This window comes from Symphalangus syndactylus, chromosome 8, assembly GCF_028878055.3.
Source record: "Symphalangus syndactylus isolate Jambi chromosome 8, NHGRI_mSymSyn1-v2.1_pri, whole genome shotgun sequence".
Taxonomy (NCBI): Eukaryota; Metazoa; Chordata; class Mammalia; order Primates; family Hylobatidae; genus Symphalangus; species Symphalangus syndactylus.
This window is the reverse complement of record NC_072430.2, coordinates 66,837,263-66,854,205: the sequence shown is the minus strand read 5'-3', so window position 1 is coordinate 66,854,205 and position 16,943 is coordinate 66,837,263. Positions and strand designations below refer to the sequence as shown.

The following is a 16,943-nucleotide window of genomic DNA, read 5'->3' as shown; positions in this document are numbered from 1 at the left end:
CCTAACACATTGTCAGCACTCAATAAATACTTCTTTAATGAATGAATGCTTCTAGAAGTGTGATGATACATTAAGCTTTGTCTCTATAAAATGGGATCTTGGGGATATGTTTCAAAGTGCCTAAAGCCATTCCAGAATGGTGACTCTTGGCTGGAGGAAAAGAAAGTGAAGGTATACATAAAGGAGATTCCCCATAGCAGACCTAATTCATCTAGCATCCAGAGGAACCCAGGTTAGTGATAAGACTACATGACAAAGACTTCTACGCAAATTATAACATCATTTATAATTGCAAAAAAAAAGTTTAAAAACTAGAAATAACAAATATGCAACTTAGAATGATTAACTAAATGAAGGTTCATTCAATGGATCCTTTAAAAATAGTGCTTTAGACTGGGTGCAGTGGCTCACCCTGTAATTCCAGCACTTTGGGAGGCTGAGGTGGGCAGATCCCAAGGTCAGGAGATCGAGACCATCCTAGCCAACATGGTGAAACCCCGTCTCTATTAGAAATACAAAAATTAGCTGGGTGTGGTGGCACATGCCTGTAATCCCAGCTACTCAGGAGGCTGAGGCAGGAGAATCGCCTGAACCAGGGAGTCAGGAGGTTGCAGTAAGCTGAGATTGCGCCACTGCACTCCAGCCTGGCGACACTGCGAGACTCCGTCTCAAAAAAAAAAAAAAGTACTTTTGTGTGATTACACCACTGCACTCTAGCCTGGGCAACACAGCAAGACCCCATCACCAAAAAAAAAATTGTACTTTTGTAGAATATTTAATGACTAGGGAAAATGCTGGTCATTTCAATCAAGCAGAAAAAAGAGCTATATCATATTCCCAATCATAAATTAAATATAAAAGCCATTTTGGAAATATTGATTTTAAAACATTTAGGAAAAAAGCCTGAAATAAACTGTATTAAATTATTAGCAGTACCTATCTCTTGAGTAATTTTCTACAACTAATTTGTTCAACAAATATTTATTGAGCATTTGTTTGTTACATTACAAAGAGGTGCAAGAGACATCTGTTTCTGTCCTCTGGGAACTAAACATGTTATTCTTCTATAATCAATCAGATAAAGCAATAAAGGTTAGAAAAAAATTCATGGGATTGCCCAGTCTAAATTTATATTCTCTGAAAGGTAAAAATAATAATAATAATAATAAATAAAAATAAAAAGCCAGATTCCCAGAACTTCTCTGAAATCTAGGCTGGAAGCAATTTTGATACAAATATTTGGATAAGGACTGCCCAAATGGCTTGACCTACTGATTATGAACTGTATCATGATGCTGTAGTTGTTCTAGATCCTTGTGGTCAGAAGGTAGTTGAGAATCTAAATCTCCAGATTTATCCTTCCTGTTGGCAAATCTACATTTTTATAGTAATTACAAATAAAAGCTGCTCAGTTGAAATTTAATCCTTCATCCACCATCCACCAAATTCCTTTTCTCTTCTGTGTTTCTTTCCCCTCTACCATTTCCTGCTCTTGCCCTCAATGATTCACTCCATTTATCTAGAAGAATCTTTATGTTCCTCCTCTTCTTTCAACCAAGGAACAGCCAATATAAGATTGAACTCTCCCTCTTGGGGATTCTCAGGAAAGACGGAAGCTTCAGAGGGGACCTGTGGTATTGATGAACATAAAAGTAAATTATGAAGACTCTCAAAGCCAGAGTCCTTTTAAAGCTCCTGCTTCAAAAGATACCTAAGGCATAAAAAAAAAAAAAAAAAAAAGTGGGATAAGTCCAGGCTTGGTGGCTCACACCTATTAATTCCAGCCCTTTGGGAGACTGAGGCAGAAGGATCACATGAGGTCAAGAATTTGAGACTAGCTTGGGCAACATAGGAAGACCCTGTCTTACATTAAAAAAAAAAAAAAAAAAATTAGCCAGGCATGTTGCCACACACTTGTAGTCCCAGCTACTGAGGAGGCTGAGGAGAGAGAATCCCTTAAGCCCAGGAGTTCAAGGCTGCAGTGAGCTGATCGTGCCACTGGACTCCAGCCTAAAGCGCAAGACCCTCTCTCAAAAAAACGGGGGGATATTATCTGAGTAGAACAGTGGCTAATTTACCTTCATTATTCTTTACTGTAGGTATTTCACTAGTTTATATCCTACATTGAAAATACTTCTAAAACGTCCTAGGATTTTCAGCTCATCAGAAACACAGTGATAAATAGTAAAATTACTCTAATTGCCCAGAGCTTAAAAAATTCAGCAGTATAGTTTCAGGTTACATGTTTTTAGGCATACTAAGGAGTAAATTTAAGCTGACAAAATTCTATAGGACTTAGATCACTGATAGTGGATATACTATAAAATAGTTTTTCAGAAATATTTCCCCAGAGAACTCAAATAGTTGAAATTTGTAATAAAAATACACATGCAGGGTATCATTAGACAGCATCATAGGGCCGGATGTGGTGGCTCATGCCTGTAATTTCAACACTTTGGGAGGCCGAGGCAGGCAGATCATTTGAGCTCAGGAGTTCAAAACCAGCCTGGGAAACATGGCAAGACCCCCTCTCTACTAAAAAATTACAAAAATTAGCCAGACATGGTAGCACACACCTGTAGTGCCAGCTACTTGGGAGGCTGAGGTGGGAGGATCACTTCAGCCCGCGAGGTTGAGGCTTCAATGAACCAAGATCACACCACTGCCCTCTAGCCTGGGGGACAGAGTGAGACCCTGTATCCAAACAAACAGACAAACAGAAGGCATTACAGGAATACATAGAGTATTAAATACTAACTTAGTGTTATGATGTCAAAAGCATATGCTCAGAGAACTAGGTGACAGAGTCTGATATTCATTCATTCATTTATTCATCAAATTTTTAGGAAGTACTTACTCTGTGGCAGGCATAATCAGAGACAGAACAATGAAGAGATTAAAATCCCTGCCATCATGGAGTATTTTAGTGAATCAAGATAGATAATAAACAAGAAAAAATAAGTAAAACATTATGTTGGTGATAAGTACAAAGCAAAAAATAAAGTAGGAAAAAAAGATCGGGAGGATGTGAAAAAAAGGAGGAAGGGAGCAAGCCATATAGTGGGGGGCAGTGGTGAAGGGGAGACATTACGAAGAGAGGAAATAGGAAGAACAAGGACCCAAAGATGGGGAGATGCTTATTATATTTAAGGAGCAGCAAGCAGGCCAGTGTGACTAGAGCAGAATAACTAAGGAGAGTGGTAGATGAGGCTGAGAAATAAGGGGGAAGGGCTGTCTTGCTCAGGAGCATTTGGGTAAGGATTTCACGGACAGGTATTATATCAACAGGTGGAAATGGAGGGGTGGAAGGTGACTCCAAGTAATTAGAACAAAGGAAAACAAAAGACAAGGAGCTACGAATGCCTTAAGGATGTTTAGAATCAGACGCTGGCCTAGTGTGCAATGAATATACATGTAAGTGTGAGGAAGCAACATTATGAGGGTAGGGGACCATGTGTTAAGGGGTGAAGGTAGAGTGTGATGAATATTCGGTTTTTGATTCTGTGTTTGGGAACTGCAGAAGAGAGACTAGGGCAGGAAGGCACCAGGGTAAAAGGCAGGCATTAGCTGCCCCTTAAATATAATCTTTGCCTTTTCCCGGGCATGAATAAAATCCTGCTCCAGATAGTTGCTTTAGTTACTATATCTATGAAGAAAAAGGGTGGAGGTCTTAAGATCTTTATGGGGAAAATACTCCTAAAACTTTATTGTAGTAGGGAGAAGAGAATATATACAACAAGTAGAATTTAAACTATTGTAAATTAACATGAACTAAATTGAACTGGTCTAATACACAGTGAATCATAAGACAAAGATGACTAAAAAATGAGACTGAGAAAGGAAACAGGAATTTCAATTTTCTAAAGAGCATTCCACAAAATGGCTAATCTTTGGATAAACAACCAAGTTAACTACCTCAAATTTTACATAAAGAAGAGGATTGTTACAAACATACACTTTGAGTTCAAAGGTATTCACAAGGTAAGAGCCGGAACCTTGCTCACAATTCATCACCTCAGTACCTCTACCAGTGCCTGGTACAGAAGACTCAAATGCTTGTTTAAGGAATAAAAAGCCTATCCATTACAGTTTATCTCAGTAGACTCAAGGAGTGCTAGGGCTATAATACCACCACCTTGAAATGCTAATATTAATTGGGAGGAAATTAAAAGTAAGTAGAAAGAGGGGAACCACCTGTGCAAAACAACGTAACCCCAGAAGAATCTACTGGTTAATTACCCAAATGACACAAAACCACTTCAGCGATATGCAGAAGTGTTGTTTGGCACAATGTGATATATATCACGATCAAATCTAATAAACAACGCTGTTGCAAAAAGCAAAGAAATTTGCCCTTAATATTCATAGGCTGCACTAATGCTCCCTTTTTGGAACACACAACAAAAAGCATAAGGCAACCTCAATCTCTTTCCTCTGAACCATTCAAGAACTCAGCGGATTTGGGGAATTGGGTTTGCTTCTCTATGTTTTTTAAAATCCTAAATTAGGAGTAACTTACTCTCATCGTTTGTCTTAAGTAATACAAAAGAGTACAATACAAAGACAGCAGCTCATATCCACTCATGGTTATGGGATGTTATAAATCCCTGAAAGGAACCGCTAAAGTAAAACAAAACCCAGCAAGTTAATATCACATTTTTATCGTCAACCAAAAACAAACGATCAAACTTCCACCAGTAAAAGCATCTTTTTATAAGGGATAATGTTTGCATACATGTCACCGATATTAGTTTGCATAGAGTTAAAGCTCAGAGACAGGGTTTCATATGGCTTTTTTAGTCAAACTCATCCATTAAAACAAATTTATTTTAAAAAATGCAAATGTCTGAATGTCAATATTCTTTCCTATCTTCCATGAAGCATTTTTCCATGCTAACACTAGAGCATCCTTTGGTGTAATTCCACAAGCAGATTCAAATTCCCTTCAACACCATAAATAAGTCCTATTAAAAAGCCTTTAAACCACAAAAAAAGTGCAACAGCAGTTTGCAACTGTGTGGTTAGTTCTGCCTGTTGGTAGCGATTAGAACAAGCTATGAGTCGAGGGTGCTCAGAACCGAGTAAAAAGGACCCCGGCTGCTTTCTCCCCAAGAGGCGACAATAAAAGCATCCTCCTCTCGCCCCAATACTTTGCCGGAAAGTGGCCCCATTCCCGGGACCCAGTCGACCGCAGGAAAAAAGCACAGCCAGCCTCACTTACCTTGTAGACGTCCCCGTAGGTGCCGCTGCCGACCCTCTGGACGAGCTCGTAGTCGTGCTGCGGGTTCCGCCTCAGGATGTCCGCGGCAGGCCGCAGCGGGGCCTCCATCTTCGCTTAGGGCCCGGCCCCCGCCAGCTCACCCCGCGGATCCCGGATTCCCGCTAACGAGCACGAACGGCGCCGCTTCCCAACATGGAGCCTCCGCCCGCAGCTCCGCCTGCACCAGGGACGAGCAAAGGCTGGTCGGCGTCGCAGGCTACGACCCCGAGCGGCCCGCGCCCTCGCGGCCCGGCCCCTTCCCTTCCGTCCCGCCAGGGGCCGTGGAAGAGAAACGGGCCTGGAAGGGGCCCCAGCACCCCGTATCCCCATTCGGGCTGCGGCCCTTCCCCCTCCCCGGCCGCCCGCGAACTGCCCGACGAGGCCTCCCCGCCAGCCGGGGCCCAGGGCCGGCTCGGTACCTGATGGGGGCGGCCCCGTCTTTGTTGAGCGCGGAGCCCAGGACCTACTTCCTACACCGCACCCGCGTCCTCCTCCCCCGCGCCGGCCGGCAGCTCCGGGTTTGCCGTCGCCGCCGCCGCCACTCAGCCGCTGCACCGCGCGTCCTCTCGGGGGCGGCGGAGGCGCGTACAGTCGCCGCCGCCGCCGCACCACGTTCCCCACCCGGGGCTGCGTCACCGGGAGACACGTTCCCAGCCAGCATGGGTCGGCGCCCAGCGGCCCGCCCGAGCTCTTCGGCCGCGGAACCAGAGTGCCGCCCTGAGGCCTGCTGAGGACACAACACCCTCCCGACCGCGCCACCGCGCCCCCCTAGCCGGGCGCGTCCTTGCAGGGCCTGGGCTGTCTCGCTCCCACTCTCAGAAATAAGGGACACTCCTGGGCATTCGTGGGCCAACGGGCCTTGGCTAAACCGTCCCCACATTTCTCAGGTAGGCCTGTAGGGTGACGGGTAGAGGAAGAAGGGCGATGGGAACGTAGCCCTCCAAGTTAAACACGGAAAAGGTACATTAAGGGCACCCGGCCAGAAGTAACCTGGCAGCGGGGCGCCAGGGAAGGAGGTGGGGGAGTGCCAGGTTAACTAAGTCCCGGCACACCCTACTGCACCTTCCTGTTTTGCAAACCATTCCCGGTGGTACCAGTTTGAGGCTGCACTGCACACCTGCACAACCTGCCTTCTGAGACATTTCTGTAAGTCTGAATTCCTAGGACTGCTCAACGACCTTTGTCCCTGTTGGGCACACGCAGTGTCTCATCGCTGGTATTGCACCTTTAATGAGATCAGGAGTTCCGCAAAAGTAAAACAAAGTCAGGGGTCACAGACTGGTTCTGGTTCTACCACTTCCTCAGTGTGTGCTCTGGGACAAAACAGCGTATTTGGCAACATCTCAGTGTCCTTATCTGCAGCTTGAAGAGGGTAAGATTTTGTATCTGACACCCAGGAAAGTGTTTATAAAGCGTTTTACAGGATTGTAAAGGGAGTTATCGAATATAAGAGGTCTTAAAATACTTAACAATGCACAGCATATATGGAACAGGAGTTCGGGGAAGTAATTTGGCTGATATTTCACAAGCTGTTTTGCAGTTTCAGTTCCAGTCTTGCTCTGAAGGTAGAAATTAAGTTGCCAGTGTTACATTATACTGGCTAAGTTATTTCTGGAGCCTCATAGAGAATTTGAACAGAAAAGCCAGATAACACTCAGCCACTGCATTTAGTGACTGAAACATCACAAAAGAGCAAGTTGGAGATGTTGGCATGTGGCTTTGAACTTCCAATTTTTTATTCTGTTCTTGAGAAATATACTCCTTATTGTTGATAATTGTGTAATGTGGAAATTAAATTCGCACCTTAACAGGACAGGGCATATATGTATTTTCTTGTGCTCCGCACACAAAGGGCACTTATTTGGGGAACATAAGTAAGCCCAGACTTACATGCGTCATGGACAAAGCCTATGTGTTTGCTGCATTGAAAAAATTGTTGAAGAACAGTCCCTTCTTTCAAGGATTCTTGGCACTTGTTTTGGTGGGCACATACTTTTGGCTTCGATGACTCAAAATCTCTTCAAATGTTCTATTGGTATCTTAGTACTTGTTTACTGTCGTAGATTCATTTGGGATTTTTTTCCTCTGCCCCTATAAGCATTGATCGTGTATCTAGTCTGAAATATATTTATTCTTACATATTTATACTTGCATTACTCCAGGGAATTTCAGGCAGCATACAGAAAACACACACTATAAAACAAGATAAAAATACGTGGGCAAACTAGTATGAAGTTAAAGAGAAGGAAAATACGAAACCAGAACAGTGTGACAAATCGGCCAACCAGAGGATTTTATAGTGTTTTTGAGATCAAGAGTAACCAATTGATCAAGAAAGAGGCACATATTTTCCTAATGCAAAGACTTCAAAAAATTTTATTTAATGAGCCTTCTTCATAAAGTAGAAACTGAAAGCCCAGTTTGAGACAAGGACAAATATCCTGACAATCCTTTAAGCATGTTATTCTTGAAATACAGCATTTGAAATGAATTAGGCAATAAAATGTTTGGGGTCATAGGCTTCAACAAGACCCTGGAGTACAGATATTTTATGTTGCCAGTAATGGCCGATCCATATGCTTTGACCATCAACCTAGAGGCAGATGGCATGGAAAAAGTCAAGACTGTATGTGGTGGTTAAAAAATGTGTCTGCTATAATCATTATTTTACTTGTACCGCAATTCATGCAAAGAGGAAAACATTTGTTTTATACTAACTCCAAAAGAATCTTAAGGATTTTTAAAATACTGGTTGAGTTAATTTTAACAAGATCAGTGAAGTGGGTTGCTTTGTAAAGAAATTCAAATTCAATTTACTTAAATATACACTGAGTAAATGTAATTTTACATCCTAGACAATTAAGCAAACAATTTCAAGGTTGAAGTTTATGTAATAATATGTTAGTTATGTCATGGTAAATGACCAGAAAGTTTCTTACAAACCACCCAATTTCATATGACAAGGTATGGAATGAGAATAAATATGGCTTGATAGGTCCTTCATTCCAACCTAATTGTCATGCATTCTTAGTGTCTTCATGCTGACACGTAAATATTTTTCAGCTTTTACCCTTATCAGTATAATATATGGTAATGGTTTGCCACATGCTTTGTAATGTACTTTCCTTCTTTGAAAGTTCTTCAGTAAAATGCTAATTGTAATCTGTGGCCTCTAATTTCAGCTCTAACTTTAGCCAGGGCTGAATAAAAAAGAATTGGGGGACATAAAATGCTTTGTCTTATATAAAGCTAAGGTTCACAATTTATTATCCAAGACAAAATGGCTAATTAAACTTTCAAGTGTGATAGGACAGAGCATAAGGACGATAACTTTAGTCTATTGAACATACAGATTTAAGCAATATAGTAATCTCCTGATTAATCTGCCAACATAAACTAATTTCAACATGTAACTCTGTGATTCAGTTGACTGCTCCATAGATCTGTTAAACAGAAATCAATTAAATGTTGGAAGACATTGCCACAATTATGATTTGGATTTTTAAATATTATTATTAAACTATTGTTTTACTAATTAGGGCCACTTGTCTTTTGAGGCATAAACCTTGTTTTCCAAATATAGGGCAATTTTTATATTTTTTGTTCTAGATGGCAATAGAACATGTATCTCATTCAGCATCAGTATCAGGTCATTAGGATGAGAGTTTTAAAAAGAAGAGGTGAGGAAGGCAGTCCATATCCCTTTTATCCAGTTTGAATTGATCATCAGATATGTTACTGATATGGTTTGTCTGTGTCCGCACCCAAATATCATCTTGAATTCCCATGTGTTGTGGGAGGGACCCAGTAGGAGGTAATGAATCATGGGGGCAAGTCTTTCCCATGCTGTTTTCATGATAGTGAATAAGTCTCATGAGATCTGATGGTTTTAAAAAGAGGAGTTCCCCTGCACAAGCTCCCTCTCTTTGCCTGCTGCCATCCGTGTGAGACATGACTTGCTCTTCCTTGCATTCTGCCATGATTGTGAGGCTTCCCAGACACATGAAAGTATAAGTCCAGTTAAACCTCTTTCTTTTGTAAATTGCCTGGTCTCAGGTTTGTCTTTATCAGCAGCATGAAAACAGACTAATACATTAAATTGAGGTCTGGCGCAGTGGCCCATGCCTGTAATCCCAGCACTTTGGGAGGCCAAGGTGGGCGGATCATCTGAGGTCGGGAGTTTGAGACCAGCCTGACCAACATGGAGAGACCCCATCTCTGCTAAAACTACAAAATTATCCAGGTGTGGTGGTGCATGCCTGTAATCCCAGCTACTCAGGAGGCTGAGGCAGGAGAATCACTTGAACCCAGGAAGTGGAGGTTGCAGTGAGCCAAGATTGCACCATTGCACTCCAGCCTGGGCAACAAGAGTGAAACTCTGTCTCAAAAAAAAAAAAAAAAAAAAAAAAATTGGTAGCAGTAGAGTGAGATGTTGCTGTAAAGTTACCTGAAAATGTGGAAGCAACTTTGGAACTGGGTAACAGGCAGAGGTTGGAACAGTTTGGAGAGCTCAGAAGAAGACAGGAAAATGTGGGAAAGTTTAGAACTTCCTAGAGACTTGTTGAATGGCTTTGACAAAAATGCTAATAGTGATATAACAATAAGGTCCAGGCTGAGGTAGTCTCAGATGGAGATGAGGAACTTGTTGGAACTGGAGCAAAGGTGACTCTTGTTACGTTTTAGCAAAGACACTGGTGGCATTTTGCCCCTGCCCTAGAGGTTTGTGGAACTTTGAACTTGAGAGAGAAGATTTAGGGTATCTGGCAGAAGAAATTTCTAAGCAGCAGAGCATTCAAGAGGTGATTAGGGTGTTGTTAAAAGCATTCAGTCTTATAAGGGAAGCAGAGCATAAAAGTTTGGAAAATTTGCAGCCTGACAATACAATGGAAAAGAAAATCCCATTTTCTGAGGAAAAATTCAAGCGGGCTGCAGAAATTTGCATAAGTAACAAAGAGCTGAATATTAATTCCCAAGACAGTGGGGAAAATGCCTCCAGGGCATGTCAGAGGTCTTCATGGCAGACCTTCCCATCACAGGCCCAGAGACCTAGGAGGAAAAAGTGGCCCAGGGTCCCTGTGCTGTGTGTAGCCTAGAGACTTGGTGCCCTGCATTCCAGCTGCTCCAGCTGCAGCTGAAAGGGGCCAACATAGAGCTGGGGCCGTGGCTTCAGAGGGTGCAAGCCTCAAGCCTTGGCAGCTTCCACGTGGTGTTGAGCCTGCTAGTACACAGAAGTCAAGAATTGAGGTTTGGGAACCTTTGCCTAGATTTCAGATGATGTATGGAAATGCCTGGATGTCCAGGCAGAAGTTTTCTGCAGGGGTAGGGCCCTCATGGAGAACCTCTGCTAGGGCAGTGTGAAAGGGAAATGTGGGGTTAGAGCCCCCACACAGAGTTCCTACTGAGGTACTGCCTAGTGGAGCTGTGAGAAGAGGGCCACTGTCCTCCAGATCACAGAATGGTAGATCCACTGACAGCTTGCACTGTGCACCTGGAAAAGCTTCAGACACTCAACATCATCCCATGAAAGCAGCCAGAGGAAGGGTGTACCCTGCAAAGCCACAGGGGCAGAGCTGCCCAAGACCATGGGAACCAACCTCTTGCATCAGCATGACTTAGATGTAAGACATGGAGTCAAAGGAGATCATTTTGGAGCTTTAAGATTTGACTGCCCAGCTTGATTTCATACGTGCGGGGGGCCTGTAGCCCCTTTGTTTTGGCCCATTTCTCCCATTTCGAATGGCTGTATTTACCCAATGCCTGTACTCCCCCTGGATCTAGGAAGTAACTAACCTGCTTTTGATTTTACAGGCTCATTGGTGGAAGGGACTTGCCTTGTCTCAGATGAGACGTTGGACTGTGGACTTTTGAGTTAACACCGAAATGAGTTAACACTTTGGGGGACTGTTGGGAAGGCATGATTGGTTTTGAAACATGAGGACATGAGATTTGGGAGGGGCCAGGGGCAGAATGATATGGTTTGGCTGTGTGCCCACCTACATCTCATCTTGAATTCCCATGTGAGAGAGGGACCTGGTAGGAGGTAATTGAATCATGGGGGCAAATCTTTCCTGTCATGTTCTTGTGATAGTGAATAAGTCTCATGAGATCTGATGGTTTTAAAAAGGGGTGTTCCCCTGCATGAGCCCTCCCTTTGCCTGCTGCCATCCATGTAGGACTTGACTTGCTCCTCCTTGCCTTCTGCCACAATTGTGAGGCTTCCCCTGCCACGTGGAACTGTAAATCCAATTAAACCTCTTTCTTTTGTAAATTGCCCAGTCTTGGGTATGTCTTTATCAGCAGTGTGAAAACGGACTAATACAGTTGAAAAGCTGTTTCTGTTAACCTTTATTGTCAGAGTGGTTTTAAGGTTTATGTGAAAATTGGTAGAAGGATTTCTGTATTCAACTCACAAATTGATTTTGTCTGCAAATTCAATAGCCAAGAAAAGATAGCAGATTACAAATAATCTTATGCTGTTCCTTATTGGTTTCCTCACATAATAACAGGTATGTTCAAAAGGGTGCCCAAAGTTTGCCCACACCTCATGTAGACTAGTGTTTTGAGCAGAAAAAGCTGCAATGCTTGGCTGGGATCCTATCCTACAGCTGCATAGCCCTTGCAGGATTCCAGTAAGTTCTCCTTTTCTTTGTTTCTGCAGAGCAAGGATAATAATGGCTTTCCACTGTTGCTAATCTCAGGATTCCTCGCTATCTGTTGGTGATTCACTTAACCCTGTCCTCATTTTTAATCATTTATTTATGTATTAGATATGAGGTCTTGCTCTGTTGCCCAGGCTAGAATGCAGTGGCTGTTAACAAGTGCTATCATACTGTACCACAGCCTCAAACTCCTGGCCTCAAGCAATCCACCTATCTCAGCCTCCCAAGTAGCTGGGACTATGGGTGCACACCACTGCGCCCAGCTTTGATTTTTATAAATGGTCCTGTTATTATATTATCTTTCTGTGCTTTTTCTTCCCAGAAACCCGATTGATAAAGTTATAGGAATTAGAATTAGTCTCAGAAAAGAGACTCTCAAAATGGCTTTCTAGGATGATATTACTCACATATCTGATGATTACTTGTATAAACTACTTGCCAAGAAAAATGAAACAGTGGTATTCTATAGCATGGAGTGGCATCACAGTTACTCAAACTATCAGTAGTGGCATGAAATGGAGTGTCAGTGTAGGGCACAACATTGAAAGATCAATCTCTAGCACTTAGCTGCTGTAACAGTGAGGTTTACTAAAATTGTTGTGTCATTTGGCTCTTCTGACTGCTTCTGTGAGAGTACATGAAAAAAAGACAAATAGCTTCGGGTTCCAAATACCAGGCATGAGTAGAAAATCAGAAAACTTCCTTGACCACTTTGAAGAAATCCATTATCTCTTATAGCTAAGGGGAAGATATGGCTGAGGATCAAGTCCGGGGCCTGACTATAAAGGCTTTGGAATTGCAGTGTTAATTAAACGTGAGACCTAGTTCTGTTATGCTAAGGTAAGGGCACTGGTGGAGATGGCCTAGGACCTATGACATGGGATGGGGGCATTTGAGCAGATATGAATGAGGCTTAGAACTTTAAATATGAGTTAGAAGAAAGAGTTTCAGTATAGCCCTAATGGGGAAGTACATGGAATGCTCTTGGAGGAGAGCTTAACAATGAAGATGTTGTAGGATCTTGCTAAATACTTAACTGGGATTCAGATTTGCTGTGTTGACTTGAGCATCTGGAAGTCCTTCTAAGTGGGTTACTAGAAGCTTGTTCTCAATAATAGCTTACAATCTGTATGCTGAGATGCCAGAATTTCCCTGGCATACTGTAGAAGAAAGAATCTCAAGGTTTAGGGAGATGGGATGTTGGATTTGCTCTATTGTAGTCATTCTGCTTAGTCATACTCTATTCATACCATGCCCGGGAGGGCCCGTACAATTTACTCTTTTCAAGGCATTGAATGAGGGAGAACAGATATCCTTGAAAAATTCTTGTGTGGCTGCCCTCAGTAGATTAGAGATGATGATTGGGAGCCCACATTGAAACTGGGATCCATGATTTTATATCCTGGTAGAGGCCAGGTGGTTCAACTGTCAAAGACATGTTTAGCACAGTTACTATAATAACCTTCAGGAAGAAGTGAAATCAGGATGTTTTGATTGCAAGGATAGGTGGTGGTATCCTATTGATCCCTGAGTCACTAGGAATGAATAAAACCATCAGCCTACTTAAGTGCTATTTGACATATGTAGGTGGAAAAATCCTGGGACTGATTGGTAGAAACCTAACTGAAATCTCTGTAATAGAGATTCAAGGCATATTACTTGAATCTTAGACAAACCAGTTGACAAACCTGGAGTCCCTTAATTAAGAGTGAGGGCAGATGTCTTTGAGGGAGAGTCCCATAGTGCAGCCAGGTATAAATGGTGACTTTTCCCTAAGGCCATTTCCAGAGGTATTTGTAGCCTTTTACTAGGGTGATTGTGAACTAAGGAATGGGTGATTCTCATACATTCTGGAGGTTAATTGATATTAGCTCTAAATACTAATCTCTGCAGTCTCAAAATACCACCAAAATTCCAGTGATTAAAGTCGAGATTTAAGAAAGTCAAGTGGGACTAAAGATCCACTCTGGAGTTATTTTTCCAGTCCCAAAATATATGTGAGTATAGATATATTGAGTAGCAGAATTCCTACATTAGGTTTATAGGGAGCTATTATGATAGATAGGAACAAGTGTAACCTCCCTGGCTAACTTCTTACCCATGCCAAAGTAGAATACCAAAATTAAATTTGATCTCTGGGGAAATTTAGTGATTTCCCCAGAGATTAGTGCCACCATTAAAGATAGGAAAGATACAAGTCTTTTCCTTTTAACTCCCCTTGGCTCATGCAATAGCCAAATTAGTTTTGGAGAATGTCTGTGGATTATTAAAAATTTAATCAAATGTTGATGCCAGTCATAGTTGTGGTTCCACATATGGGGCATCTTTACTAGAGCAAATCAGAACAGCTCTTGACACCTAGAAGGTAGCTATTGACTTGAAAACTAGAAAGTAGCTTTCTTTTCAATTCCCATCAGCAAAAATAATCAGAAGCAGTTTGCTTTCACATGATTGCAACAGCACTGTCACTGTATTACCTCAGGGATATTTAAAGACTTCTGTTCTATGATAGAGTATCATTCCAGAGGGACCTTTGTTTCCTTGATATCTAGTAGAATATCATTGTAGTCTTTTATCTTGATAACATTATGCAAATTGCACCTTGTGAGCAGGAAATAGCAACCACCCTATATACTTTAAAAAATACCACTAATACCAGAGAACAAGCGATAAACCCAGTTCAGGAACCTGACACATTAGTGAAATTTCTAACAAGGAAGTAGTGCTCTACCTTGTATCATCCACCTTAAAGATGCACAGTGTTTGTTTGGCCTGTTTGTATTTTGAGACAATGTACTGCATTTGCTACTCTTCGACCCATGTAACCTGTATGACTGCCACCTTGTTCATATCACTTGGAACTACATAATGTACTACAGAAGGTCCAGGCTATGATGCAAGCTGCCCTGACACTTAGGCTTTAGGATTCAGTGGACCCAGTGGTAAATAGGATACTGTATGGAATCTCTTGCAAGCCCAGTAGGAGAATCCCAATGCAGACCCCTAGGATTTTGGTATAAGAATATGCTGTTGGCCAGGTGCGGTGGCTCATGCCTGTAATCCCAGCACTTTGGGAGGCCGAGGCAGGTGGATTGGAAGGTCAGGAGATCGAGACCATGGTGAAACCCCGTCTCTACTAAAAATACAAAAAATTAGCTAGGCGCAGTGGTGGACACCTGTAGTCCCAGCTACTTGGGAGGCTGAGTCAGGAGAATGGCGTGAACCCAGGAGGTGGAGCTTGCAGTGAGCCGAGATGGCGCCACTGCATTCCAGCCTGGGCAACAGAGCGAGACTCCGTCTCAAAAAAAAAAAAAAAAAAAAAAAAAGAATATGCTGTTATCTGCTGACAGCTATTGTCTGTTTGAAAGGCAACTCTTGATTTACTTCTAGGCCTTAGTAGAGGCTAGACTCCTGACCATAGGATACTAAGTAACTATGTGACATGAACTGCTCTTTAGAAATTGGGAGTTACCCTGCATGTTCTCACTCACAAGTGAGAGTTGAACAATGAGAACACGTGGACACAGGGAGGGGAACATCACACACCGGGGCCTGTGGTGTCGGGGGAGGGCGTTGGGGACAAGGGGAGAGAGAGCACTAGGACAAATACCTAATGCATGCGGGGCTTAAAACCTAGATGACGGGTCGATAGGTGCAGCAAACCACCATGGCATATGTATACCTATGTAACCTGCACATTCTGTACAGGTCTCCCAGAACTTAAAGTAAAATTAAAAAAATAAAATAAAATAAATTGGGTGTTACCTAATTTACTGGATCGTAAATTGAATATGGGCAGCAGAATTCCATTGTCAAATGGAAGAGTATACACTGAGGTAGCCTGAGATGATCTGGAAGACACAAGTAAATCACATGGAACAAATGTCCATTGGACCTGCCCTTACTTCTTTGCCACCTGTTTTTTTTTCAACCCATTATCTATAGGCTCATAGCCATTTAGCAGGGGAAGAAAAAGTTTAGGCTTGGTTTATTAATGGTCTGCATGTATGCTAGCACCAACTTGAAGCAGACAGCCACAGAATTCTGTGCCCACACCATAATGGGGTGGCCCTGAAAGATAGTGGGGAGGAGAAATTCTCCCAGTGGATATAACTTTGAACAATACATCTGGTTGTCCTCTTCTTTAGGAAGAAGAGTTGATCTGAGGTATGGATCTGTACTGATTTATGCACGGTAGCTAATAGGTTGGTCAATTACTTGGAAAGAAGAAGATTTGAGATAAGGAAGTCAGTGGGAGAAGTATTATGGATGGATTCTTAAAATTGCCCAGCATGTGAAAATATCTGTGAACTACAATACTGCCCAGCAGAGGGCATCCATCTCGATAGTTATACAAGAAGATCTGTTCTACAGGTGTCAATCAGCCTCTTTACACAGTCACTCTAGTGCTTGCTCAGTGGGCCTACGTGACAATAGGAATGTAGGCTAACAGTAGATTCAACAATGTAGACTTCTACTTGCCAAGGATAATTCAGTTACTGCCACTATGGAGTGATTAGTCTGCTTATAGCAGAGGCCATTGCGGAGACCCCAGTATGATACTGTTCCCTTGACAGATTAGTCAACCATCTGGTGGTAGTTTAATTTCACTAGATTCCTTTCATTATAAAGGGAAGAGTGATCTGTCATCATGGGAATAGATACATATTCTAGGAAGAGGTTTACCTTCCCTGCTTGGAAAGCTTCTATTAGTGCCACAATTCATGGCCTAATGGAATGCCTTGTTTTATCACCATGTATCACAAATATCTTTGAGCAAGAAAGTAATTTTATTATGAGGGAAGTGTGGCAGCAGAGTCATGCCTGTGGAATTAACTGATCTTACCCATCACTCAGGAACAGCTAGTTTGATAGGATGGAGGAAATTATGCAGAAGGATCAATCGTGGTGCTGGCTGAGAGAAAACCTCTGTAAGGATGTAGTGTAGGACTCAACCCAGTCATCATTATATGTTGTCATCTACTCAATGTTCAGAATGCATGGGCCTGTGAACCAAGAGGCAG

The 16,943-nt window shown here is 42.4% G+C and overlaps 2 protein-coding genes across 5 annotated transcripts in view; one reads left to right on the top strand and one right to left on the bottom strand.

Moving 5' to 3' along the window:
- The window catches only part of MAP4K5 (mitogen-activated protein kinase kinase kinase kinase 5), a 123,389-nt gene extending 117,456 nt beyond the window's left edge, over positions 1 to 5,933 (bottom strand). The window contains exons 1-2 of one of the 3 annotated variants that reach the window (XM_055289433.2): positions 5,680 to 5,933; positions 5,222 to 5,438 (exon numbers count right to left, since the gene is read on the bottom strand). In XM_055289433.2, coding sequence (XP_055145408.1) covers positions 5,222 to 5,329 — 108 coding nt within the window. In that variant the 5' untranslated portion in view covers positions 5,330 to 5,438; positions 5,680 to 5,933. The remainder of the gene's footprint in view (positions 1 to 5,221; positions 5,439 to 5,679) is intronic. The other 2 variants (XM_063644580.1, XM_055289434.2) reach the window with 2 other exon arrangements.
- Positions 5,897 to 16,943, top strand: part of ATL1 (atlastin GTPase 1) — a 101,496-nt gene continuing 90,449 nt past the window's right edge. For both annotated transcript variants that reach the window (XM_055289438.2, XM_055289435.2), the window contains exon 1: positions 5,897 to 6,147. The gene's annotated coding sequence lies outside the window, so the exon portion shown is untranslated. The remainder of the gene's footprint in view (positions 6,148 to 16,943) is intronic.